General features: G+C 37.0%; 8 protein-coding genes and 1 long non-coding RNA gene across 10 annotated transcripts; 7 read left to right on the top strand and 2 right to left on the bottom strand.

Moving 5' to 3' along the window:
* Positions 1-277: 277 nt before the first annotated feature.
* LOC108017710 (uncharacterized) lies at positions 278-2,857 on the top strand. The gene is made up of 4 exons (XM_070995065.1): positions 278-702; positions 760-845; positions 903-1,041; positions 2,712-2,857. Exons 1-4 carry the CDS (start codon positions 579-581, stop codon positions 2,780-2,782), a joined length of 420 nt encoding a protein of 139 aa, XP_070851166.1. The 5' UTR covers positions 278-578; the 3' UTR covers positions 2,783-2,857.
* Positions 2,858-4,663: 1,806 nt separating this feature from the next.
* On the top strand, positions 4,664-5,585 carry LOC108017711 (uncharacterized). The gene is made up of 4 exons (XM_017084820.4): positions 4,664-5,059; positions 5,115-5,212; positions 5,287-5,413; positions 5,467-5,585. Exons 1-4 carry the CDS (start codon positions 4,957-4,959, stop codon positions 5,583-5,585), a joined length of 447 nt encoding a protein of 148 aa, XP_016940309.3. The 5' UTR covers positions 4,664-4,956.
* Positions 5,586-8,744: 3,159 nt separating this feature from the next.
* Tsp42Ef (Tetraspanin 42Ef) lies at positions 8,745-11,738 on the top strand. The gene is made up of 6 exons (XM_017084871.4): positions 8,745-8,871; positions 9,127-9,253; positions 10,633-10,806; positions 10,866-11,027; positions 11,091-11,288; positions 11,351-11,738. The coding sequence occupies exons 2-6, from the start codon at positions 9,197-9,199 to the stop codon at positions 11,420-11,422; spliced, it is 663 nt and encodes a 220-aa protein (XP_016940360.3). The 5' UTR covers positions 8,745-8,871; positions 9,127-9,196; the 3' UTR covers positions 11,423-11,738.
* Positions 11,739-12,686: 948 nt separating this feature from the next.
* Positions 12,687-17,042, top strand: Tsp42Eg (Tetraspanin 42Eg). Its single transcript, XM_017084876.4, has 5 exons — positions 12,687-12,932; positions 15,484-15,648; positions 16,163-16,339; positions 16,408-16,581; positions 16,640-17,042. The coding sequence occupies exons 1-5, from the start codon at positions 12,873-12,875 to the stop codon at positions 16,718-16,720; spliced, it is 657 nt and encodes a 218-aa protein (XP_016940365.1). The 5' UTR covers positions 12,687-12,872; the 3' UTR covers positions 16,721-17,042.
* On the bottom strand, positions 13,874-14,933 carry LOC136116531 (uncharacterized). The gene is made up of 2 exons (XR_010653494.2): positions 14,809-14,933; positions 13,874-14,756 (listed from the first exon to the last, which is right to left on the bottom strand). It is a non-coding gene; the product is annotated as an uncharacterized lncRNA (long non-coding RNA).
* A 249-nt stretch (positions 17,043-17,291) lies between the features above and the next one.
* Tsp42Eh (Tetraspanin 42Eh) lies at positions 17,292-18,979 on the top strand. Of its 2 annotated transcripts, none has more exons than XM_017084863.4 (5): positions 17,292-17,531; positions 17,598-17,788; positions 17,925-18,089; positions 18,152-18,349; positions 18,685-18,979. In XM_017084863.4, exons 2-5 carry the CDS (start codon positions 17,663-17,665, stop codon positions 18,760-18,762), a joined length of 567 nt encoding a protein of 188 aa, XP_016940352.2. In that variant the 5' UTR covers positions 17,292-17,531; positions 17,598-17,662; the 3' UTR covers positions 18,763-18,979. The 2 variants fall into 2 exon arrangements, with proteins under 2 accessions (XP_016940352.2, XP_016940351.2); XM_017084862.4 differs by having other exon boundaries at positions 17,594-17,788.
* Positions 18,980-19,187: 208 nt separating this feature from the next.
* Positions 19,188-20,997, top strand: Tsp42Ei (Tetraspanin 42Ei). Its single transcript, XM_017084864.4, has 4 exons — positions 19,188-19,464; positions 19,526-19,708; positions 20,375-20,740; positions 20,803-20,997. Exons 1-4 carry the CDS (start codon positions 19,405-19,407, stop codon positions 20,881-20,883), a joined length of 690 nt encoding a protein of 229 aa, XP_016940353.3. The 5' UTR covers positions 19,188-19,404; the 3' UTR covers positions 20,884-20,997.
* A 235-nt stretch (positions 20,998-21,232) lies between these two features.
* LOC108017768 (uncharacterized) lies at positions 21,233-22,195 on the bottom strand. Its single transcript, XM_017084885.4, has 4 exons — positions 21,971-22,195; positions 21,761-21,913; positions 21,514-21,699; positions 21,233-21,452 (listed from the first exon to the last, which is right to left on the bottom strand). Exons 1-4 carry the CDS (start codon positions 22,034-22,036, stop codon positions 21,288-21,290), a joined length of 570 nt encoding a protein of 189 aa, XP_016940374.3. The 5' UTR covers positions 22,037-22,195; the 3' UTR covers positions 21,233-21,287.
* A 463-nt stretch (positions 22,196-22,658) lies between these two features.
* On the top strand, positions 22,659-25,608 carry Tsp42Ej (Tetraspanin 42Ej). The gene is made up of 5 exons (XM_017084866.4): positions 22,659-22,815; positions 22,876-23,031; positions 24,020-24,181; positions 24,237-24,599; positions 25,419-25,608. Exons 2-5 carry the CDS (start codon positions 22,966-22,968, stop codon positions 25,509-25,511), a joined length of 684 nt encoding a protein of 227 aa, XP_016940355.1. The 5' UTR covers positions 22,659-22,815; positions 22,876-22,965; the 3' UTR covers positions 25,512-25,608.
* Positions 25,609-25,693: the final 85 nt, after the last annotated feature.

Genomic DNA, 25,693 nt, shown 5'->3' with positions numbered 1-25,693 from the left:
TTTATTCAACTCAAACTCGTAATGAGAATCTCCGGGAAAAATTTATATGTGAAAAATGCATCAAACAACAAGGGCCCGAATTGCATACAAAATTTATGAATAAAGCATTTAAATTGTATTTATATACCAAAATCGTTGTGTTTTTACCCGTATAATTAATGAGGGGTTCAGTATGGAGCTTGACCCTGAAAAAAACTTGGTCGGCTTCGGACGATGTTTTTGTTTTGTCCTCAAGTTGCCATGGCAGCGACCTAATGGACTTATTGTTTGGCTTACTATGCGATATACGTATGTAAACTGCAATTAATTTAGATTATTTTAGCGGTCCCTAGGTAATTTCAGAAATTTGTATGCACTAGCAATGGGTTAATACATTTTACATACCTACTGTTTGACTGTCTATACGCAAACAAATTAAAAAGACCCCTAATACTCCCATGATTCCATAATTTCGTCTATTATAACTCCTTTGTTGAACGTTAATTGATACATTAATATGGTAGTGCTGCTAATTATCCTGCATTACTGACTTCCAAAAACAAAATCTACTATAGTTTGGTTCACTCAAAAGAACAGGCATGTGCTGTTTAGTCGAATACATTTTCAAATTATTTGTTTTCACCTTTGGGGTTTTTATGAATTTTGTCGTAACATTTTGTTTATTAGTTCATCTCTACGATATTAAAAATGGAACGAACGGTGGTAAGATGTCAAAATTTGTATTGGTTTACGAAATATAATTTAAACTTTTTGAATCAGTACGTATTACCGGAATAGAGCATTGCTATTTTTTGTGGACTGTGCATAGCTGTTGCGGAACTTTAATGATCGTAGTCAAGTTTAAGGTTTGAAATGGATTCTTCGTTTAAATAGCTCTTACATAGCTCATATTTCGTTTATAGGATCTATGTTATCTGCATTGGTGGCTCTTGATGACGTCGTTCTATATATTATGTGGTCTTGTTCTTCACTTGGTTCTATTGGATTTCCACAGCGACGAATTCGGTACCACTGAGAAAGTCCAAAACTACTTCGGTCTGGGTATATAAATCTGGATATTTGGTGTACTTTGTCGTTTATTCTTATACCTCAGGGAAATAAGTATATGTGCACTTTTTAATTTTCTATTATTTTCTCTAAAGTTAACGGTACAGTTTTTGTAAGTACGCAGTTTTGTATTCGTATCTTTTATAAACATCTCCTAATTCAATGGTCCTCTTTGGGCATCATTCGTTGTACCGTTTTTAGTAACATGTGCTGAAACTTGTGTTTTTAATAGGAAATAATTATATGTGCAAATTGAGATTATTGTGTTATTGATAGCGAGTAAGCTAAGAAGTGTGATCTAAAAATATTTTTTAATCAGCGGAACGTAAGTAAAATAGATTTTTAATCCTTGTAGAATAAAATAATTAATATTAAGTTTGATTTTACGGTAGAATGCCACGTGGTTTACATTTGTCAGAGGAAGATCGCGGCATGATCAAAGGACTGGCTGAATCTGGCCAGACCATTTCTTATATTGCTGCCAGATTAAATAGGCACAGGAATACAATAAGTAACTTCCTTAAAAATCCGGAAAATTATGGAAAAATAAAGCGAAGCGGCAGGCCCACTGAAATCGACGAGCGGTGCAAGAGGCAAATTCGGCGTCTAGCTGTTCATGACAACCAGTCTTGCATGGAGATAAAAGGTCAACTGAGTCTTGACGTATCCAAAAGACGTATAAACCAAATTTTGAACCATAACAAAATGGTTACATATGGTTCACGCGACGCTGTACCAAGGCTATTAAAGCGTCACATAACCGCTCGTCTACAATTTGCTGAGCAATACATATTTTGGTCGGGTTAGTTTAAAAAAGTAATATTTACGGACGAAAAAAAATTTGATTTAGACGTTCCTGACTCCTGTCAAAAGTATTGGCGCGACAAAAGGCAACCACGACAGATCTGCCATAAACGAAATCACGGTGGAGGATCATTAATGTTTTGGGACGGATTTGGGTATGCTGGGAAGTCTCCACTTTGTTTTATACCAACTAGAACAAATGCAGAAATTTATATAGAGTTACTGGAAACTGTGCTCATCGAATTTGCTGGAGACCTTTATGGGGATGAGTGGATATTCCAGCAAGACAACGCGCCAATCCACACAGCTCATAAAACTAAAGACTTTCTGGCAGCTAAAAAAATACCGCTATTGCAATGGCCAGCGATCAGCCCGGACCTAAGCCCAATAGAAGATCTTTGGGGAATACTTTCTAATAAAGTTTACAAAAATGGCCGCCAGTTCGACACAGTTAATGACCTCAGAAAGGCTTTGATCAAGGAATGGGATCAAATAAATCCGACAACTCTGCAAAACTTGACAACTTCAATGCCCAATCGGATTAATCAAATTTTTATTAAGAAAGGAAAACATATAAATTATTAAGAAGTATATTTAAATTTGTTAAAAAATTGTTCAACTTGTATTTCGAATTTTCTTGCAGTATGCACATATACTTATTTCATATGAAAATAAAGTTCTTTATTTAATTTAAAGTTAATCTTAACGTTTACGAAAAATATATTGTTATTTTTTTGTTAATATGTACTCAAGCAATATAAAAAAAATTTAATCAAAAACCTAATATAATTATTTTATTTTTTTTTTAAATAATTTCAATGCACATATACTTCTTTCCCTGAGGTATGTATTCATTTTAGGGTTTATGTTAATTAGCTTAATAACAGTCGCTGGCTATTCTAGATCCTTAAGGCCATCTGAAGATACGTAATTTGTACTTAAAGTGACTCGGAAAATATCTCAGATAAGATTCTTATCTAAGCTGAACCTAAAATAAAATCTTAAAAAAATAACCAAGTAACTTATTTTAATTCGTGTAAAATTCCATTCTAACAAAATTTAAACAACGCATAGTTTGTAACATATCAGTAAGAAAACTTTCCCTGATCTTCCAAAAAAATATTTTTTTAATCCTAAATTTCTTTTTAATTTCTATTGTTTGACTGGAACATGAAACCGAATCCTGTAATGATATATAATAAAATGAGGCATAATTAAAGTGAATAACTTTTCCCAAATATGTCTCAGGTATACAGGAGTGCCAAGTTTATATATGTAGATGCACAAAAGCTAAGCGATTTCCGTGGCACCCCGACATTATAGGATTACTTTTTTGTACGAGTATTGAGAAGCTTATATCGGAGCCGTAGGATAAATCCATTTGTATTCACTTTTTAAAAATTAATGTGGAATTTAATCAAGACAAGTAGTTATACCCGTTACTCGTAGAGTAAAAGGGTATACTAGATTCGTCGGAAAGTATGTAACAGGCAGAAGGAAGCGTTTCCGACCCCATAAAGTATATATATTCTTGATCAGGATCACTAGCCGAGTCGATCTAGCCATGTCCGTCTGTCCGTCTGTCCGTCTGTCCGTCTGTCTGTCCGTCCGGATGAACGCTGAGATCTCGGAAACTATGGGAGGTAGGCTATTGAGATTTGGCGTGCAGATTCCTGAGCTTCTTACGCAGCGCAAGTTTATTTCAGCACAGTGCCACGTCCACTCTAACGCCCACAAACCGCCCAAAACTGTGGCTCCTACAGTTTTGATGCTAGAATAAAAATTTTAACTGAAATGTATTGTTCTCATCAATACCTATCGACTGACCCAAAAAAAAGTTTGCCACGCCCACTTTAACGCTCACAAACCGCGAAAACCTGTGACGCCCACAATTTTCATGCTAGATAAAAAATTTTAACTGAAATGTATTGGTCTCGTCGATACCTATCGATTGATCCAAAAAAAATTTGCCACGCCCACTCTAACGCCCATAACGCTTAAATCTGTATACCGCCGGTAGGTGGCGCATTTTAATATCGCTTTTCTGCTTGCATATCTCCATATAGCTGAGTAACGGGTATCTGATAGCCGAGGTACTCGACTATAGCGTTCTTCCTTGTTTATGTATTGTAAATGTTGTCAGTGTATCATTTTAAAATTTCAAAGAACAAGGTTTGAAAGCCCCAACTTATCGCGGTTTATAATTTTCCAGGGAAAGAGAGTTGATAAAAATATTTTCAAACGGATATGGGACGTCTTTAATTCGTCTGTGTTGCTTCGAACTTGAAATATAACTCAAAACCTTACCACAAGCCTCATTGGTGGTGATAACAGTCGTGTACAGCAAGGAAAGGAAAATATCGACAAGTCATTGTCGAGATTAGAACAAGAAACCAAAACGTTTTAAGTTCAGTACCACTCCAATTATTTATCATAAAAATAACTGAGGGCTGTACAGCACAATATAGACGGGATATACCAACAATGAAATACTTTGTATAGCGGCTGCCAATGGAAGCACCCTCAGTTTTGATTTTGTAAGCAGTTTACTTTTGGACTATATAATTAAAAAAAAACATTTTTAAAGGAATATTCTTAAATTTTAGTGTGATTTTAAATTTTTTTCTAACTTTTCTTATTTTTTAAAGAAATTATACTCATTTTTACTGAGGAAAACAACTGTTTCTGGGATTTGTTTTGTATATGAACAAATATATTCAAATTTTATTTGTGTCTTCAGGCCATTTTTGCTATGTCATTTAGTGTAATAGGAATTTAAGCTTAAAAACTTGTTTGCTTAAATTGTTTTTTTTAATGCTGTTCTCAATAAAGCTAGGATACTTTCTATTCACATCTCACATGTTTTTTTCAAGAAATTTGAGGTAAATAATAAAAAAAATGGCTTATAAGCGGAACTCGACAAAAAGTAAAAGTTTATACACTAGTGTAATCGATTCATTTTGGTAAATTTGTGTAATAAATGTAAAAGCTAATTGACGGAAAAGGCCCATCTGAATGACAATCAATTTATAGCACCTTTGACATACTATTTTCCCTTGTCAACATTACTCGTCTGGCTTAGTCTTTATTGACTTTTTCCCTACGATGCCGAAAATACTTAGTTGCCTCGCAATAAGCTTATACTTTGTATTTACATTTAAGTTGTTTTCTATCATTGTGCCTTGCCTGGTGCATTGCGTTCAGTTTCGTAAGATAATAGCTTACTTAAAATAAAATTTAATAAATGGAATTCTGAACTACAGATTCATGGGAGAAATGTGACTCTCGGTTGGAGACTATTTGGATAACGTCGGCTTTTGTCGGCGCCAGCGGATTGATGTTGGTGACTGGAAATTACAGGGTTGGAGATTTTAGATTACATGTTGAAATATAAGGATTGTAAAATCACATGACATTTTAATACCACTTTTTTAGGAGTACTTCTTTCTGTACAATTGGTTAATAGTCATCGCTGAGTTGATTGTGCTTCAGTTTGGTTATATTGCGTATGCTAATATTTTGTCTAAAAACAATGTGTGGCAATGGCAGCTTGTATTCTTTGGTAAGCAAAAAGAACGATTCATTTAACATAACTATTTAAGACTTTTTTTAAAGGTTTCCTGATCTGCAGCTTCATTTTGGTGTTATTGCACGTGCTGGTATCTAAAAATATTATCAAAAATCGATTGATAGAAAACCTTCTGCATTTGGTACCTGATAAAACTGATATCTGATTATGACAATACAATATATTTAAAAATAAATTACTTAACAATACAACACATTTTTTAAATAAAGTAACTAAATAGAAATGTCTATGGGAACATTTTTAGTCATGCGGGAGCTAGGGTTTTTTCTTATCCTTGTTTTAAGACCTCATACACAGTAACAAACTTTTTCATTTTAAAAAGTTTAATGTCTGGATAAAAATATTCTGATAAGATACTCCTTATTAAATACTTAAGGAAAACTTTATATTTTAAATTTGTTTTTGAAGTGCATACTTTTAGGAATACAAAGTTCATAAAAAAGTCTCGCTCATGATGATGCCATTCTTCCATTTCATATTTGCGGTGGTTTTCTTGAATGTTCTCAAGAATTTGTGTAAAGTTCTTTAAAAGACATGTTGCAGAAATAAAAATTATAAAGAACAGCTTGTGCCCCTTTTTTATGTAGACTCTCTTCCATACTTACATAACATTTAAACGTTTGTTCTTTATGACTTTATTTATCTGAACGTATTGGAATTAACTTATTATAACGAATCGTAAATGACTTGCAGCCATGTATTCTCTATCATAATAATTACAGCACTTATTCAAGCCAAGTATACCAATTTTTTTGTTAGTAGGACTTGTGTACGGGATCCAACACATCCGATCGGAATATTTTAAATGTGTAAACCAATTTGTCTGGGTTTAGCTTTGTTTTTATTTTTAATAAGTGGCTTAACTTCGATTCTATTTTCATTTAGTTTTTGTTATGCATTTTTTTTCAAACCAGAGTTGTGGTACCAAATTTATGAAAATACCGATGTTTTACATGGCTTGGAATTCGTGTCAGTTATTCTGGCCGGCACTGGAATATTTTTAAATTATCTTAAATTCAAAGTTGGTAAGTAAGCAAAATTGTTGGCTTCCTACTAAGATTTTTTTCCTAACAGGTTAAAATTGTTCTGTATGTCTGGATTATAACTTTTGTTTCATTGGAGATCGAGGTATTCTCCCTAATCTTTCGTGAAACCGCACAAAAACGTGATGCAGTTTCAATTCTTCACTTTATTCACATCTGTGGGTATATTTACTATGTTTAAAAACCACTATTTATACTCCACTTCCCAGGTTTTGCCATATATACCCTTGTTATAGTTTACGGAAACTGCAGAAATCTAAAATATTGCCCGACCAAAGAAGTCTCACGTCAGATAGAACGTGGAGGTGAACCTAGTTAAACTTAACTAAAAATGTAATCATCCTTAGTTGAAAGAAGTTTCTCTGACCAGCATTTTAAAGTCGTTCAAAGTGGTTGCAAGTTTATTTTTGTGTAAGAATATATAAGAATTGATCAATTTACATTTTTTCCACGGAAACTATTGTAAATCACCATGAGTTGAGTCATGTTTATCTCCTTCAAGTGACATATTAAATGTTTATAATGAGTCATAAATGGACTTTGTTCTATTTGATATATTGAAAAATGCTCAGCAGTAGATAAATCCGTAAAGCTTATATAGCTAAAAAAGTGACTAATGTAGGTCACCAATAATTTTAAAGGTTTCATTGTAAAATTTCTGAACTTGAGTTTGTTAATTCTGTTTTTATTTAATTTCTTTCACTTAATTTTTAACCATATAAAAAACATGAATGGTTTTATTTTTGAAAAGAAGCTATGAACGTCGAAAAGAAATAGAATAGAATAGAATGAGAAAATATTTTGATTCTTTTAGCGAAGAAAATTTAAATTTTTTAAAAATAATAGCCGAATTTTCTTATGCTGAATACATTGTCCTTCTATATTATTTAATAATGTACTATATAATAAAGCTAAATAAATAATTTAATTTAATATTTCAAGTTCCCCCTATATACTTTCCTGACTTTATTAACTCTGGAGTGCTATAATGTAAAAAAACAATATGTTAGCTATTAACTTGGATAGGAGCTATTAAATAAAATGTATAGTAATAATTTGTTTGTGATGTCAAAACTATTTTGCTCCAAAGCCTTTTGTTCTTAATTCCGTTCGATGTGTCGGAGTATAGTGATCATTGTGCATCTTACTTTCGCCATTTGCAATGGGTATTTGGTGTGTTTGTTGTTAATATTGATCGTATAAAACTTATAACTAAATAATTTCAGCTCTTGTCTCTATTTTATTCTGATTTAAGTAATATAATTACTGAAGGTATTTTTATAAATTTAGGGCATCTGCTTCTTTAAATAATTTAATGCTTTCAGAGTGTCTAGATCTGTGGACGCTCCTCGGAATTTTTCAATTGATTAATTCTCTTTATGGTCTCGTTTTGGTTTGCACTAAGTCACAGGTTTGATATTATAATGTTCTTTGAAATGATAAATAATATCTTAAAATTTCAACATTTTTAAAATTTAGTTAAAGCTCGTATTATTTTCTTGGGGTTTCATATCTATTTTGGTAAACTTAATTTATGTTGTATGGACTTTGGGATATTGCCAGGAAGATACTTCACAGTTTGCTGCTATTGAAGCCATTTCTTCAGCCTATTTGGAGGGTAAATATAAACATATACCTATTACAATTATAATTAAACGCTTAGTTTCAATACCAAAATGTTGATTACAAACTAAGACTCGTACCTTAAAAACAATATTTAAATAAAAATACCAATTTTGTTTAGCTTGCAGCATATGCACAATGTTTGTTGTTTATAGCTATTATCGTGAATTTGTGGTAAGTGTTTATTTGTGGTATCGCCCAATGAGGAATATATACAGAAAATGTATTTTTAATAATAAAGTAAAACTAGTAATGTGTTTTAAATTTATAAAAGACTTTAGTTGTATTATGTTGCAATATTATAAATATCATTAATTTATTTCATTGGAGGGTTTGCTAGAAAATAATCGATTTGTTTTCTCTAACGCCACCCATTCTGAAAAGCTTTCTTATATATAGTTAGATTAGTTTATTCGTTTGCGGCGATATTAAAACTGCGACAAGGTCTGCTTACAATGTCAGCCCTGTTTAAAAGCTGTACAGAACGATGAAAATTTAAAAAAAAAATAAAAGATACAAAAATTGTACGCAAAATAATGTAAACATCTTTAAATTAAGAAACGCTATTAAATAATTTTCAAACTTGACGGATTGCCAAAACTCAATATTTTTGGAGAAAGCGGAACTTGGACCTGGTAACTCTTTCCAGCAGTCTGGCAACATGGGGCGCGCTAAAGCTTTATCGAAGAGCTTTGGAAAACAGCCGGCAGTTGCGACCCGCTCACTTAGTTTCTAGACGGCGGAGAAAACGCTTCTGATCCGAAGGTAGGGCTGCTAATAAGTCGTTCAACTCGTTGCGGGAAAGTGCCTTCGACGATTTCCCACCCAACATCGGTGTCAACGTCACACATTGTGTATTGAAGGAAAATTGACTTAAAAAAGCCGATCTTCCAGAGAATTTCGTAAAGGCACAGAGACCCCAGAGAGTGGCATTAGTGATCGTGATCTCATTGAAGTGATCTTTCGGAGAGCTGACGAGTATTAAAAACAAGTTTGTTTGGCGCTTGCTCTCCCTTTCAGGCGGCTCTCCAGGAATTTAAGGCATCTAGATCCAGATCCAGACCGGGGAATCCGAGGACCATACTCCGCCATGGCGTCCACCGCGAGTGTGAAGCTGATTGTTTACGCCCTGGACGTACTTTGCACGGTGAGTTACTTTCGCTAGTGGCCCGCCCACCTTCAAGATAGCCCACTCCAGCGATTACGTCAATTAAGGCGTTGTAAACAAAAATATGGTACAATGACCACTTAAGACGATTTCACAATGATCGCAAGCAAAACAAAACAATAAGGGAATGGGATACATTCATCTTATCAAAATTTTCACATGGGCATACTGTGAGTGTGCCTATGGCATATTATAGCATGGAAAACTCAACATGTGTTATTTTTTAGTAGGCAGATATATAGAACGCCAGTAAGCTCGTTTCCCCGATTACATTTTGTTGGTTTATTTATACAATTTAATTGCAAGCCCCGGTGAGAAGGAACAGATGCCACCAGAGGTCAGTGCATATATAATATGATCGGCATGTCCATCAGATACCAGCTCATCAATTTTGAATTGCCAATCGATATTTGGACTGGTACCATCGGCTTGTTTTCCCGGCAGAAGGCTTAGTCATTACTTTAAGTGATTTAATTATAAAACAGTGATATCAATGTTACAGCAATGCTGAGAAATTTCAAACTTACTCATCATCGTTGGTTGAGAACGTTACGTCACTTTTTAAAATAATCCCATGCAGCATATAACTAAATTTGAATAATCCGAAACGACTCAAACAATAACGAAAGCAAACAAGCCCTCTCGGCTGCGATATCAGATATGAATAGTAATTATGCGACCTTGTCTGTCGTCGCAATCCTGTTTGCTGTGGGTGACCTTCCTGTGGGCGCCACTGTGACTTTACAATCCCAGTTTCCCAAACCCATATCCCGCCAATTTTCTTGGCGTCTATCCCTGACGCCAGACGGGCTAGTCCGACGGTCGCCCCCGAATAGCTCCTCTATTAGTGCCTTGTGCGAGGTCAAAGACATTGAATCTGTAACACTGGCCGAATGGTGTCCTCCCAATTCCAGAGCTTTCGCAGAGGGTTGCTGTTGCGAACAGCTATATCAAGAGAATTCAGCAAGATTTAGTTGGGATAGGAAGCTAAATGGAACCGAAACATCCCCCCTCGTTGGTCTAAAAATAAATTGATTTCATGACATGAGATTCTTATTCTAGTCTTATCTGCGGATAACGTTGCCAAACTTTTGCTTTAATTTTCATAATTTAAATAGGTAAATATCGAATCCGTAGAAGAGCTCTGTCTTTTCTCTGCCGTCACACACACAGTAGGCTAGAGCGATAGGTACTCATCGATACCCTGAAATAACTACTCTGGGGGAAGAATCCGATTTATTTATATGTATTGACTTTTCTATGTCCTTAGCAGTTTTTACACATTTCTCACGCTCTTTCTAAAACTCAAAGGGATTCTCCTGTCAACATTACTTCTAATTACTATTTGATCATTGCAGTTGCTGGCCTTGGTGCTGATATCCTTTGGCATTTATGTGGTGGTGTCCTATGATCTGGACGATATCGGAAAAGTATCGGCCTACTCATACGTGGGACTCGGAATCGCTGCCCTGGTGGTGGTGCTTTGGGGATATCTGTCCGCTTGGCGGGAGAATGTGTGCTGTACGGTCACGGTAAGTTGAAGAATTACCCATTTTTCCCCATATATTTAACTGGTAATATCCCCTTGCAGTTTATTGTTTTCCTCTGCCTGGTCATCATTGCTCAGTTCGCCGTTGTCTATGTGCTGATCACTCAGGAGAAGGCGGTGGCCTCCAACCTGGCCAACGCTCTGGAGGCCACATGGGAGGAGGAACTGAACAGCCCCGGTGCTATGTCGCTCTACCAGAACTGGGTGAGTTGGCAGCATGCTTAAAATCTGACTTTATTGGTAACCATATACCTATTTCGTCCACAGTTCCAGTGCTGTGGTCGTGGCAGTCCCCAGGATTATATTGTCAACGAACGCCTGCCTCCGGACACCTGTTTCCGGAACCACGACAAGAGCAAGCCGGAGAATCTTATCCACACCGGTTGTCGTGTGGAGTTCGAGAACTACTGGCTGCGCTTGACCCACATTTTCAACATCCTTGCCCTCGTGCTCATTGCAGTTGAGGTGAGTTTTTAATAGATAACCCATTAAGTAGTCTTTATAAAACCCCTATATTTGTTTTACAGCTCCTGCTCAGTGTCATCTCTTGCCGTCTATGCAACAGCATTCGCAATGATGCCCGCCGTTCTTACTTTTAAAAAGAGAAGCCCCAAAATACTCAATTATGAACACGTCTAAGGATTGGCGGTCAACTTGTTAAATTTGTAAACAATATTACACCTTTATTTAATTGGTTTGGCACGACTTGAGCGATGTTCAAGACTGGAAAATTACTGTTACATTTTTTGAAATTCAAAAGCATTTGATCAGCACTACATGATAGTAAAGTATAACCTTACTCACACGTTGATTTTAGTGAAATGCGGAAAACAACTCACAAATAATGTTAGGAAAAGTAAAATAGTTTTAATATTATTTATTAAAAGATATTTCCAAATAAATGTATCAAGCCAAGTCATAATCTTTTTTATTACGATACTTAAAAAAACAATTAATATAGTAAAGGTAAGCTAGGTGGCTATATACATTTCATTTACAAATTTAAGAGCTTTAATTTTTGATTATCCTAATAAGTAGTATCACCAGATGCCATGTTTAATAACTTTATTTTTACAATCTAAATATTTATCAGCATTTTTGCACGCATCTGCTTATATCGATCGACAATTATCATTCAGCCTTGTATTTGTGATAATTTCTAACTTATTCTTCACACAGCGGAAAAGCTTTCGTATTCAAAACGTTGCTTAACAATACGCCCTGAACTAAAGGAGCAACAAGATTCCAGATGAAAATTGAATATATAAAATGCGCCATTTGTTTTTTAAAAGTAAAATAAAACAAGAAAGAGCGCTATATTCAAATGAGATGTCTATGTGATACGTCTATGTTTCAAAGTATATTGAATACCTAAACATATGGCAACTTTCTCAAAAATGCAAATATTTTTATTGAATCTTTTTCAAAAAATGTTTATTAAATCTGAGAGAGTGATAAATACATATAGAATTTGCTTGGGTGGGATCAAAAATATTTAAGAAACTCACATAAGCCTTGGGCTCTAAAAAGACAGTAGCTTTCATCGTTCTATAGATCCTTTAGTTTATTTTTTGTAACATATTTGACCACGAATACCACATACCCTTTTATATTTAGAGTACTGGGTATACATAGCATAGGACAACGAATCTCTCTCTTATTTTATTCAAATAGTTCGTCATCTATTTTTGTTTATATGTACATGTATATATGTAAATATTTAGATGAGCAAAAAAAAAAACATTGCGCGTTTTTGCGGCCAAATGTTTCGATTCCACTTTGTGTCAAAGCTTTCGTTCCGTTTTTCCGCCGTTTGTTTCGCCAAACGCTTTTCGCGCCTATTAGAAATCTCGGAACGTTCGGAACAGTTTTCAGTTAACAGTCGAGCGGTGAACATGAACCCGGTTTTGGGTAACCCCAGCAACCGTTAGAACCAATATAAATATTTTCCAACTGTCAACAAGCCGCGAGTTGCCAAGTGTTATAAATAATACGAGTACCTGCTACGCAAATATCTAGTTTCCATTTACAAGTATTGGATTAGTGAAGATGGCCTGTTCCACAGACGTTTTGAAGGGCCTTGCCCTCTTCTGGGATATTATCTATGCCGTAAGTAGAGGGATCCAAGAAGATAATGTACACGTTCCCTGAGATAGAGATAAGTTTCGTTTGCGATTTCGGTGGGCCAATTTCAGTGACCCCAAAAGGCACTAAAACATGAATTAACTAGAGGCTAGAGCCAAGGCTAATTGCAGATTAATTACTTGACTTTTGCCCGCCGTTGGCCAAATGCCAGATCTTGCCCAAGAAACGTTCTCCAGCTTCGCCCAAGATCATTAAAAAATTTATTAGTCTTTGATGTTGTCTTTTGTTTATTTAATAACATTTAAAACAAACATAGAGACCAATGATTTGTTTGATAGTTTGATGCAAATTCAGTGGCAGTATAATAAAATGGCATTATAAGTCATGGAAGAAAGTACAGAAAAAGAGATATATGCCAGCCTAAAAATAACTTTAAAAAACTGATTTAATATTTATTTTCATCAATTTTTTGTTTGTTTTTTTGCTCAGCTTTTTATTTGGGTTTTTTCAACATTTAAAGGCTGCCAAGCCAAAACTTGGTCACCCACGCCAACACTTAACCCTGAACAAAAATATATAGAATTTTTATTAGACTTGTGATGTTCTTTTAGTTAATTTTACTTGAACCAGATTTGGTTTAGTTCTCTGTCTATATATACATTGGTTGATGTCATTTCCTAGACGTTTTGGGCATCTTTCTGGCATTTGATTTAAATGGAATGTGGCCGAAGGCTGGCTGAGGAAATACCAGCGAGCACAACACGGCGTATGAGCGATTTTCCGCTTTTGGTTCCAGGCGAGTTAACTCTTGATTTGCACGCTGAGAGATTTCAATTAAGCTGGAAATTACTTCATTCTGGTTTAGGGTAGGGCTAAAACCTTTGTGTCTCAGCTTTTAGTGATCCACTGCCAACAGAAACCCACATAAATCTGTGCCGTGACCCTTTTTTTGAACATTTAATCGTACTGCTAGCATTGGCATTTGATCTGCCTACTCAGTCTATGCAGCCTTATCAAATGATACATATGCAAATTAGTTGGCCGCACTGTTCTACTAAAGTCCGACCTTGGTTACTCTGGCGATAATTGCGTTTAATTGCTTGTCTGCGTGGGGAAATGGGAGCAAATTAATAAAACGTTGCCATTACTCCGTTGCCAACACATAGCCATCCTTATCTTTTTTATTGGACAGCACCTGAGTGTCTCCTTAGCGTGTTAAATAATCGCGACAGGCATAATAGTCCGCTTTAGATTTCAGAAAGTTGAGTGGGTCTGTTGCCAGTGCCAACAGCGATCATAAGGTTCTGCTTCAAATTAAGTCACAAAACTCGGCACTCAATTACAAAGTCTAATTATGGTTCGATGGTATTAAGCAAATACAGATTGTGGCATGCTTGGCTTCCATTTCAACTAAAACACTTTGTTTGTTTCCGATTTTCGAGCTTTTAAAGAACGTGCCTGAGGGATTTTGGTCTCCCCCAGGCCCTTGGGTCAGCGCCTATTTGGTTTTGGCGGGATTTGGGCGCCGGAACATAATAAATTACAATTAAATGGCGTTGAGTACGCACTCGGCTATCCACAAAATAGTGCCAGATGTCCGAGTGCTACGTGCCCACAGCTCATCTCCATTGCCTCATAAACATTAATTGATGGGCCAGTGTTGATTCCACAGTTCGATTGTAACTCTATTAATGTAAATTATATTTTTCCGCTGCCTTATTAGGCAACAAAGCTCATTGAATTGTTCCTTAAGTGAATATTTATTTAACTGCCTCTTAGCCAAAGCCAAACATCGGAGTTACGCCCTGTTTAGGGCTTCCCAAACGATTTTTTAGCCGGGGATTACACCTGAAATCAGACATGGCAGCCGTTATTAATCGTCGAAATCATTCATAATTACCTCGTAGGCTGTGAGCCGTCGAAAAGGTAAGCTTTTTCTAAGCCGGGCCCATTTGGTCGTGGTGACAAACAAACAAGGCACGTCAAAGCCAACTTATTTGCCGACTGGTTTTCTTGTTTGTCCCCTACTGACAATTGTAAAAATAATTTACAAATTGGTGGCGGCAACAGGTTGTCGTGTGCAAACATCATCATTGTGAATTTATAATTACTACGCATTTCGAAAACTCACTTTCGGTAGCAGAATAGTTTTGTATTCTATGCGCTTCCTTGGGCAAAGTGCCAAATTACAAAGAGTCTACATTTGGCAGGAGAGTGCGAAATATCAAGTTGTGTTTGTGGATCTAGTGAGTCATGGCGGTAATTTTAAAAATGCAACCAGCGGTGCATTCGAAAAGTGAGAGGCGAGCGATTTCAGGAGACACCTCTGCGTATACGTAATATATAGTAATAAAGATATTAGTTGAAGAATGAGTAAGCTGAGGTGTAAAAAATATGATTTAATCTTTGCGTACAACGCCTGGAGAATTTCCATCGATCTCCATACGTTCAGAGACCCCATTTGCATATTGACTCAACGCAGAACCTTCAAGCGCTACGGTTTTATCACCTTTGGGGCAAAATAGAACTAATTTAACTTTTCAATCAACCGCTTCCCGCCTCTCTCGATCGACAGCTGTTTGGCCTGGCTGCGATTGGCCTTGGAGTGCACATCATCTACAAATTCGAGCACTTCAACACGGCCGCCTTCGTCATCATCGGCGGGAGCGTGGTCGTCGTTCTGGCCGCGATTTTCGGAGCTCTGGGAGCAGCACGTGAGAGCAGCGCTATATCCAAGGTGGTAAGTAGAAGTTTCGGAAAATATAAATAATATGAATACAAGTCCTAGTAAATTTTTAAAACGATTTAGAAATCATTTGTTTACTTATTTATCGCCTAATGAACTTATTAGTCACACATGTGTTGAGTTGAAAACCAAAAATTTGGAATAAAATACATATACCATTTTTTTTAGCAGAAGTGGGGGGATCTTTCCCCTATATCATAACAAATTGTTTGTCATGTTTTCAGTTCTGTTCTATGCTTTTTCGATACAATAACAGTAAGGGATATAATACTAGAAGTCAAATGTTCTTAAATAATGTTAATTTGTATTTATTTATATTACTATGGAAACCCAATACCATCGAGCTGTAGAATTTAAAAGAAATTCATTCAGCTTACAACAAAAAAAACCCAACAAATATTTTTTTTTAAATGTAATTTAGATGGCAATGTTATTTGTACATAATACGAATTAAATAAGAGTTACTTTATAATCATGTATGTATTTTAATTAATTTTCTTCCTCTCAGTTCGTGGTTATCCTGGTTATCTTGATCGTTTTGCAAATTATAGTGGTGGGTTTTCTTTGGGCCTTCCAAACCTCACTGCTCATAAACGTGGACAAAACATTTGATCAGCTGTGGAACGATCAGCCCGTGCCCATTAAGCCGGGAAATCAGAGTCAGATTGCCAGCCTTGAGCGATGGGTAAGTGTGGATAAAAATAATAGCTGATAATATATAATAACTTGGAAATTTCACCAACTATATTTCAGTTGGACTGCTGTGGAAATGTGGGACCCACGGACTATGTTCTGCCGCCAAATAGTTGCTACAACAGCGAAAGTGACAAACTGAATCTAGAGGGCTGCCGGCAAAAGTTCCTGGACTTCATCGCCGATCGTTGGACGACATTCAACTTTGGCGCCCTGGTGCTAGTTGGTGTGGAGGTATGAACTTATAGCCCTAATAAGTAATTATATATACCAAATATATTTTTCTTCACAGATCATTTGCGCTCTGTTGGCCTACGTTTTGGCCAATAGCATTGTGAACCGCTGGCGACGCTCAAAGTACTATGCAAAATAGTTTGATGTACAAATTTTGAAGTTATTGCATTTCAAAAACCGAAATCAAGTTGTAGCTGCGCATACTTAAGGCCAAAGAACTCTCCATACAAATACTTAAATCGAAAACTCACTAGAGATTCCAGAACAAATTTACTTAAGCGAAGTTAAGCGAGGGCAGTGCGTCGATTGTATTCTATTTATCAGTTTGGATAACTGTAGTTTTGGAGCGGATCATAATCCCTTTACGAGGTAATTTAATCTACACTAAGCTCGACTTAAGCAACTATTACTTTTTGTAACCGCATTTCGAGAAGCCAAACCAAAATAAAGAATTGTTCATAGATTCAGAGATCGTAAGATCTGTTGACATCATTTCTATGGTAATGAGGCGAGGGGAGTGGCGGCCAAAAGAAGGTGAGGGTGGACACATGCTGTCTCATATTTGAAGATAGCGTGGGCGGGCCTAGTCTATATGTTTTTGTTTTGTGGCCCGTGCCGTCTTTTGATTTCCCCCATAGTATTTATTCTGCTCTGTGTATTCTTTGGCCACTGCATCTGGCCAACGGATCCGATCGGACCGGACCGGATGGCGACAGAATCCGAATCGTTTCCCAACGACAGTTCCCTGAGTAGCCCCAGACAAACAAATGGAGATTATGCGACTTTAGTCGATGGTTTGATGGCACTGCTCAAGGTGTGCTCGTGCCCAGCGGAAAAACTCTTGTGAAAATTTCGAAAATTGTGAAAACCGAAAGCAACAAAGCGGCGTCATGTACTGCAGCACCCGACTGCTCAAATACGTTCTGTGTGTCATCAGTGGCATTTGTGCCGTAAGTGCCTAAAATAGATCACAAATGTGCTGACATTGAAAGGGATTATGGCCTTTGTTTAGCTAGGTGGCTGCCTGCTCATCTGGTATGGCGCCTGGCTGCTCGAGAGCCTCTCGGAAGAGCAGAGAATAATGGGACTGGATCATGGCGAGGATCTGGCCGCCGTGCTCTGCATCCTCCTGGGCACCGTCATCATAGTGGCCAGCATCTTTGGCTCCGTGGCCATGGCCAAGGACTCCAAGACCCTGTTGATCTGTGTGAGTTATCCAGATATTCTATCCTAAAATCAAAGGTTTACAAGTAAGGGTATCCGCTAAGAATTAAGGAACTGTTAAAAGTGTATTTTTGTATTTTATAATTTTAATCTAATCTAATTTTATTTTCAATTTCCAGTATGCAGTTCTTTTGGTCTTACTACTGATAGTTCAGTTTGTGATGGTCAGCATAAGTTATGCCGCCAGTCGAGAGTCTCTGCCGGATTCTTTGAGACAGGGATTCGATGAACTGTGGGATTTGCAGCATGATGGCAACAGCACTCTAAACACTTACGAGGAGTGGGTAAGTTGGTAGAACTACGATTTCCTTGACATCTAAATCTAAAGAAATCAATATATCTTAAGCTACACTGCTGCGGTCGCAACAGTGCCGAGGACTATCTCCACCTGGACAAGATGCCTCCCCCGAGCTGTTGTCTCGATCAGGACTGCTCGAATATCTTGGGTCTCTTTATGGACGGGTGCGAAAACAAGTTCAAGGAGTATGTCAGCGGAAAGACCGCGAACTTCCACACCCTAAGTTGGTTCCTTATACTCTTTGAGGTAAGTTTCTCAGTTTTTAAATTAAACTGATTCAGAAAATTGGTACCATCATTTAATAAATTAGTAGTCCTAATCTTAAGGCTCAATCCTTATACACTACTTTTTCAGTCACTTAAATATTTTATGTTAAATCATAACATATTCTCCTGGAATTTAAAGAGCTCGGTTTTCGTTTCTTAAAAATTCCATTTTTGATTGTGTATATTGTTTATATTTCACATTCTTGACCCTTGAGGTCATGGCCCTATTGAAAGCTGAAACTTCCAACACTTAATTGATTTAATCTTTTCATCTCCACAACTAATGTTTAATATAATACTTTATTGTAATTACAGTTTGCCGGCTCGGTGACCACCTGCTACCTAGTAGACAGCATTCGCAATCATCGCGACCGCATACGATTCTATAATTAATTTAGTTTTAGGTGTTTTGCACGAACTGTATTATCGTTATTCGTTGTGAGTAATTTCCTAGCCATAGAGCCCTGGCGAATTGTGATTGTAATGTACGATGATTAATCAAGTTAGTACTAAAGATACCAAGTATTCATTCATAAAACTGTAAACTGGCACCCACGCCTACAAATAGTTCGAAACGAAAATAAATAAAAACCCGTTGCCATTGACAAAACTTTTACAAGAAATCGTTGGCCAGCAGAAAATTGAAATGAGTGGGGATTCGTATTCGGTATTCGTTGGGGTATAAACAAGAAAAGCTCGCACAAGTGGGCGATTCTACGCTCTCGATTTTCACTCACCGATTTATAGATAGAATGTGCGAGCGCTGAGTCGATCGTTGTTTTAGTCAAAACAAAACACACTGTTTCGGTTTCGATCTCTCATCAGTGGCAGTTGATTCGCACAGCTGAAACACGGCGGTCAGACTTTTGAAAGATTTTACTCGCACCGCCATATCCGAGGGATACGTATCTGAAACTGGCTGCTGGCCATATAGCCATATATGTATGTACGTTCCGCCTCTGATGCATTCTGCTCGCCTTCGTTGATTTCGACAGTCGATCTCCAGTCGCATCTTCGCTTCGATCCACAGTAATCATGGGTCTGGGCGCCACTACAGTGAAGCATGTGCTGCTCTTGCTCAACTTCGTGTTTTCCGTGAGTAGCCCACCTGGTGGTATATAATATATGCCAGTCTCACTCGCATTGATTTCCACAGGTGCTCGGTCTGGCGCTGATCGCCTTCGGAATTTACTTTTTGATCTCCGCCGCCGAGAATGCAGTCAGCATTGGTGAAAATGTGGCCGGTGGCCTGATCATTGGCCTGGGCGTTGTCATCCTGATCATTGCGATCTTCGGCTGCCTGGCCGCCATCCACGAGGCTCCTGTCAGACTGCTGATCGTAAGTAGCTAACTAATTACTTATTTTCACTAAAAAAGTGGTGTACTTATTCTTTATATATATAAAAACATTTTAAAAACATTGTACTAAGGAACGCCGACCTTTAGGGTCATACAAAATATTGATTTTTATAATTTATTTTCGAAATTTTTGTTTAATACCATAAAGAAAAATTATTAGTAAAACTTATATATGTATATGTATGTCTTGTATTAATTATCCAAATTTTGGTTGACTAAACTTTCTTGGACTCTCATTTGTGTTGTGCGAACATGTTAGTTGTTAAAAGAAATACACCATCAAAAACTCAGTGCCTAATAAGATAACCCCATAATTATAGAAAGGTTTTTTAAGTAAGCTCGTTTTCTTCAAACCATTTTAAAATCGTTAAATGTATAATTACCGCTTTAAGTAGCTATAAATATAAATATACTATTATAATAGATATTTATTTGTTTAAATTATTATATTTATCGGTACGTAAAATAAGAAATGTACAACATTTTAACATTTTTGATTTTAATAAGTGTGTTCCATTTATATTTTATATTACTTATGTGTGTAAAAGGTAGTAAGATATGTATACTGAAAATGTTGGATTATTATTGGGACTGTATACCCAAATTCTTGGATGATTTTACTGATCTTTTACCATCTTCTTACCAGTACGTGGGTGCGGTGGTGCTCCTGATCCTCTCCCAACTCCTGTTCCTCAGCATGGCCTCCCTCGGCACCAAGGACGGAATCTCGGGAAGCATCAACGAGGGCTTCGATCGCCTCTGGGAGGCGGAACGGAACCAGACGGGTGCCCTGGGCTACTACGAGAGCTGGCTGCAGTGCTGCGGAGTTAACAGTTCCGAGGACTACTGGATCATCCATCACGGCATACCGTCTAGTTGCTGTCTGGACAACAAGTGCTTGGACTCAAAGGACAGGGTTTATAAGCCCGGATGCAAAGCCGAATTCGTCAAGTATCTGGATGATAAGTTACTGGTATTCAAAATCGTCTGCTGGCTGCTTGTCATCGGAGAGGTTGGTTGTTAGATCATTTTCCCTCTTATGGATTTAATTAATACGCGTTTCCTCTTTTTTAGACTGTGGGAGCTGTTTTCGGTTGGCTGCTCTACAGCAGCGTTAAGAATCAGAGCCGACGCAATAATGCCGTCTGGATGTAAAGCGTTATCTAAGTCATCTAAGTATTATAAATAATATATTTAAATTCGTTTTCTAATCAAATGTTAAATTTCTGAAATTTTAAACTTCTGTTTACTAATAAGTAAAATTCTTAAGATTTTTTTACCACTTACTGATTAATATTAGGTACATAAATACCAATATAAATTATATATCTGACCAGAAGCTATATTCTAAAAAATGTGTACATAAGTTTTGAGTTCGGACCTATACCATTATTAGCAGCCAATTCCACGGGATTAAATATTTAGAATGGAGAAAATATTAGCTCGTTGAACTTTATTTTTATATTAAAAGTTGTTTTCAGATTTTTGGAAAGTAGAGAACTAATTCATTTAGTTTAATCTAAAATACATACAGGGTACAAAATCTATTTACTTATTTTTCAAACACTCAAAACTTCAAAGTAAAAGTTGGTCAGAACTCGTGTAATGTTGTCTGTTGACCACTTTGTGAACAATGCGTAGAAACCCTTGGCCAAAGGCATTCCACGGATCTGGTTAGAAACGTCAGTATTGGTAATGCCATCTATAGCAATGTATTTCTCTTTCTAAAAATAAATATTACTTGAAAATCGCCCATTAGCTATGAATTGGATTTGCTCAACTGACCGAATAGGGGCAGCTGTGGTTTAGATTCGAATGACCTTCTATAAGAACAAACACCATCCTGGCCAAGTAATTTTGACGGTTCTTCCAAAATCGACACAAATCAAGGTTCATTGCATAGAGAAAGGGCTGCCAATTTGAAGTCCCGTCGAGTCTTTCACTACCCTTCGTCATTAGCTGAAAATGAAACTGTAAAGTAAGGGTAGATTTTGAAAAACCAAATATAATATATTGTTGACTAATTCGTTACCCCTATATTGCCAAATACTGGCTTGAGCATACTGTAGCGTAGTCGTACACTGTTTTTATTTTTGCCAAGTGTTTTCAACTCACAGTACTCCACAGTACCCATGTTGAGGTCCTTGCTTTCGCAGGTCACATTGGTGAACTTCATGAAGAGTCCCTGTGAAATGGATTATCCTGAATTAGAATGAAGATTTTACCAAACTTACAAACTTACGTGGAGCTCTGTCACACAATGCAAGCACAGGAACAGTCCGAAAACTTGTCTTACAAATTTAGCCATTGTATTGTCACTGAACAAGTGATTTATTTCAATTCAACATTAACCAGTTGTTGATCTAATCCATGACGAAAATGAGCTCTAGTTTTTAATATTTCAAACGCTAATTGCTATCGACTGAACGCATAAAGGGGATTTTCGGTGGATTGATGACTTCGCTTGGTGACTGATTTTAAACCTATGAAAGCAAGTATTTAAAATACAATTAAAGCCGTAAATGTAAAATAAGAAACAAATTACTATATCTGAGATTGGCTAGGATCCAAAACAAGAAAGTAATAATTTGTTACCTGTTCATTTTACAAAAATGCCTAAGTGAATGTCTGCTTGGTGGGTTTTCAAACTTCTGTCTGGTATTATTATAGCGAACCTGAGTTCAGGGTCTCTAATTTTAAAGTGTTTGATATTAATTATTTTAAAAAAAGCAAGATTAGACAAAATGGGCGTTATTTCACTGGGCGTTATTGAATTCAAACATATGTTATACCTCCAGCTGTAGATAAAGACACCCTGTATGCTACTCGAAAATGCGCCTGCGTCATTGTCACCACGTTGATGATAGTTCGCTGTTTGTTTTGGTTCCACTGGGTTCTCTACTTTGGTCGGTGGTGAGTATCTGACGAGTGTTTGCGGCACCTGGCGCACTCACTTTTTGGCTCAGTCGCAGGCCAGCTTTTGTGGCATCAACACGAGCCCCAATCCAGAGAGGGCTTCAGGCTACGAGTCGAGTGTGCTACTAGTACGCAAGTAAACAATGCCCAACCCCAATCCAGTGGCATAGTGTAAGTCGAGGGAATTACCAGACCCCCCGAGGTTTACGACTCCGTTTTATCGTCATCCAGGGAATTGTGTGCAAAAGCACGTAGGAAACATTACTGTCGAGGGGACTCACGGGTAAAATCTAACAATCCTGTTAGTTCACAGTTGGCAGCATGGAGAAGTCGTTCGCCATAACGCCTTGGAAATACGGCCTACTGGCCACTTGCATTCTTATTGTGGTAAGTAAAAATAGATGCGCATTTGCCCATTCCAATTCCAATTCCACGACCCCGACCCCGACCTTTCCCCACATCCCGCGGCCTGGCCTGACCCAAATGAGAATCTTGCACAACACCCGGTGATGCGAAAATCAGCAGAAAAATCAATATTGTGCTCAGCTCATGTGGGAAATCTTTCCCAAGAGAGCACATATCATTGCCAAAAGGCCGCTAAAGACTATAAACAAATCGATGCAATCTTAAATATATTTATAAATAATACCTGTTCACTAATTTACATAATTCCGCCGGCCAGCTGTTTACAATTGCCACTTTCACAATTCTGGCGCTCGGCTTACGTCAATTAAAATTGTTATTATGTTTATTTGGTAAATTAATTTCTCATCATGTGAATGTTCCCTTGGCTATTGTCTACGAATTTCCCGTTTGACTAAATAACATAACACTAGTAGGAGCAATAATTTTTTAAACTTTTAAATATTACATAAGTATATAAGTAGCTATATTACTCATAATAGGGAAAAGCTATTTTCAATCTTATTAAACTGCCAAGTGTACATAATATGAGTAATTCAAATTTGTATTCCGCTCCTAAAAATACAATATTGGATTTAATGAAATGCGCTGCAGTCTATGGACAAAGATTCTAGGTTTAAAACAGAATTTAATAAATTAGAAATGGCCCAAATATATATATGTATATCCTCTCTTCATTAATTTTTCTAAGGGCAAAATATCATGTAATCACTTTCGTGTTACAAAATTCTTGTGTAGTACAAATAATTTCCGGAATTTGAAGATCTAACATATGTTTAATTATAATTACATATTATTATCACAACCGTTTTAATATTCTATTTCAAAAAGTTCTAGGCTTTTTGTCACGACAAATATAAATGCGTTCTGCGGGATTTTGCTAACCCCTAAACTTTGAAGCTAAGCCTTTGAACAGAGTTACTAAATATTTTTCTTTGTTTTAAACTCCTAGACGTGTAACGTGTTCTTCTTTTCCTGCGGCGTGGTCACCTGGGGTTCGGCGGTCTCACCCTACGGCAGCTATGGAACGGCCCTTTGCGGGGTGGCAGTGTTTGGAGTCGCCTTCCTGGGCATGTACGTGGCCCTGAAGGAGTCCTATAAGTACTCCCTATACGTGAGTACTCCCTTGCTTCCTTTCGAAACATCTTGTAAGTTTTCCTTTCCCTTAGTACTTGATTTTCAGTGGTCTGGTAATAGCCGCGCTGGGCTCGTACCTTTTCGCCTTCACGGCGATGCGGGAGGAGCTGATGGGCAGGTTTGCGGAGCGCATGCGCGACCTGTTTGACCGGAAGACGCACAGCGACGACAGGATGCAGCCGGTGCACACTCTCTTCGGCTGCTGCGGCCTGGAGGGACCGCAGGACTATCTCCAGGAGGAGCACGGAGCCCTGCCCAGCAGCTGCTGCTACGCCTTCGACTGCTCCAAGCCGGCGCACGTCTACGAGGAGGGCTGCTCCACCAAGGCAACCGGCAACTTGAGGATGCAGGCGGAACTCAACTACTTCAGCTGCATGGCAATCATTGGCCTCGAGGTAATCATAATTTATAAAAATATTTTTTTGTGTGGCAAATGCTTTAAAAGAGTAATCTAACTTGTTTTAAGGTACCCAGAAAAGAGCATAAATATAATAGTAAAACGGTCCCCAACCATCAAATTGTCAATTTTGCCCATCAAATAGTTACTTTTACGTATACAAAAACGTAAGGGTTACTACAAAAAATAGTTATAACTATAGTTATACCTATAGGAAAGGGTAGAATGGACCCAAATTATGGATATTAGCTGAATAACTATTTTTATAGTTATCCAACCCATAAAATAGAGTTTGAAAAATGTTGTTATAATAAGTATAAACCTACAAAAGCATAAAGTTATTAATTTAATTCATTATGATAACGGTAATTTTCAAATTTCAGTTTTTAAAAGTGACTTCCAGGTTGTGTGGAAGTATGTTCAAGACCTTAGGGAATATAAGTTTCAAGTAAAGTGGCTTAACCATTAAACAGTAAGCAAAACACAAACAAAAAAACACAAAACCATTTAAAATAGTAAACTACAATTTTCTGTAGTTACTAAACTATCTTCATCGGCCAATTTTACCAACAAAAGTTTGGTGTTTGTACGATTATTCAAATTCCATCTAATAAACCTCAAAATATATATTTTTGAATGTCAGTGTGTTAAAACTAAGAATTAGCGCCTAGTTCCTTATGTAATGGAAATAAGAAAGATTATATTATTTATTATAATTTAACTTAAGTTAAGTTAAATTCAGACGAAGGAATATAGGGTATCCTTATTTAAATTCCACATCGAATATTTTAATGAATTATATCTATTTAAATTTCAGTTTTTGGGCTTGTTCACTGCTTACTATTTGGGCAAGGCTCGCAAGCATGCCAAAACCAAGATAAAGGACGAGGAAACCCCCATCAACGACTGATGGCCGAGGACATCCCAGCATAATTATTGATAAAAAAAAGTTAACCAACTTAGCCGATTTGCCATTAGAAAATAAATACTTTCCATAGTCTAAACGAGTTCCCCGCTTTTGTATATATCTTTATTGCTTTTGGCAGCATTATCGAAGAGAGAATATCTGAAATCTAAAGAGACGGATGTAGT

Source organism: Drosophila suzukii, chromosome 2R (genome assembly GCF_043229965.1).
Source record: "Drosophila suzukii chromosome 2R, CBGP_Dsuzu_IsoJpt1.0, whole genome shotgun sequence".
NCBI lineage: Eukaryota > Metazoa > Arthropoda > Insecta > Diptera > Drosophilidae > Drosophila > Drosophila suzukii.
Note: the sequence above shows the minus strand (reverse complement) of the source record. Positions and strands in the feature narration are given on the sequence as shown.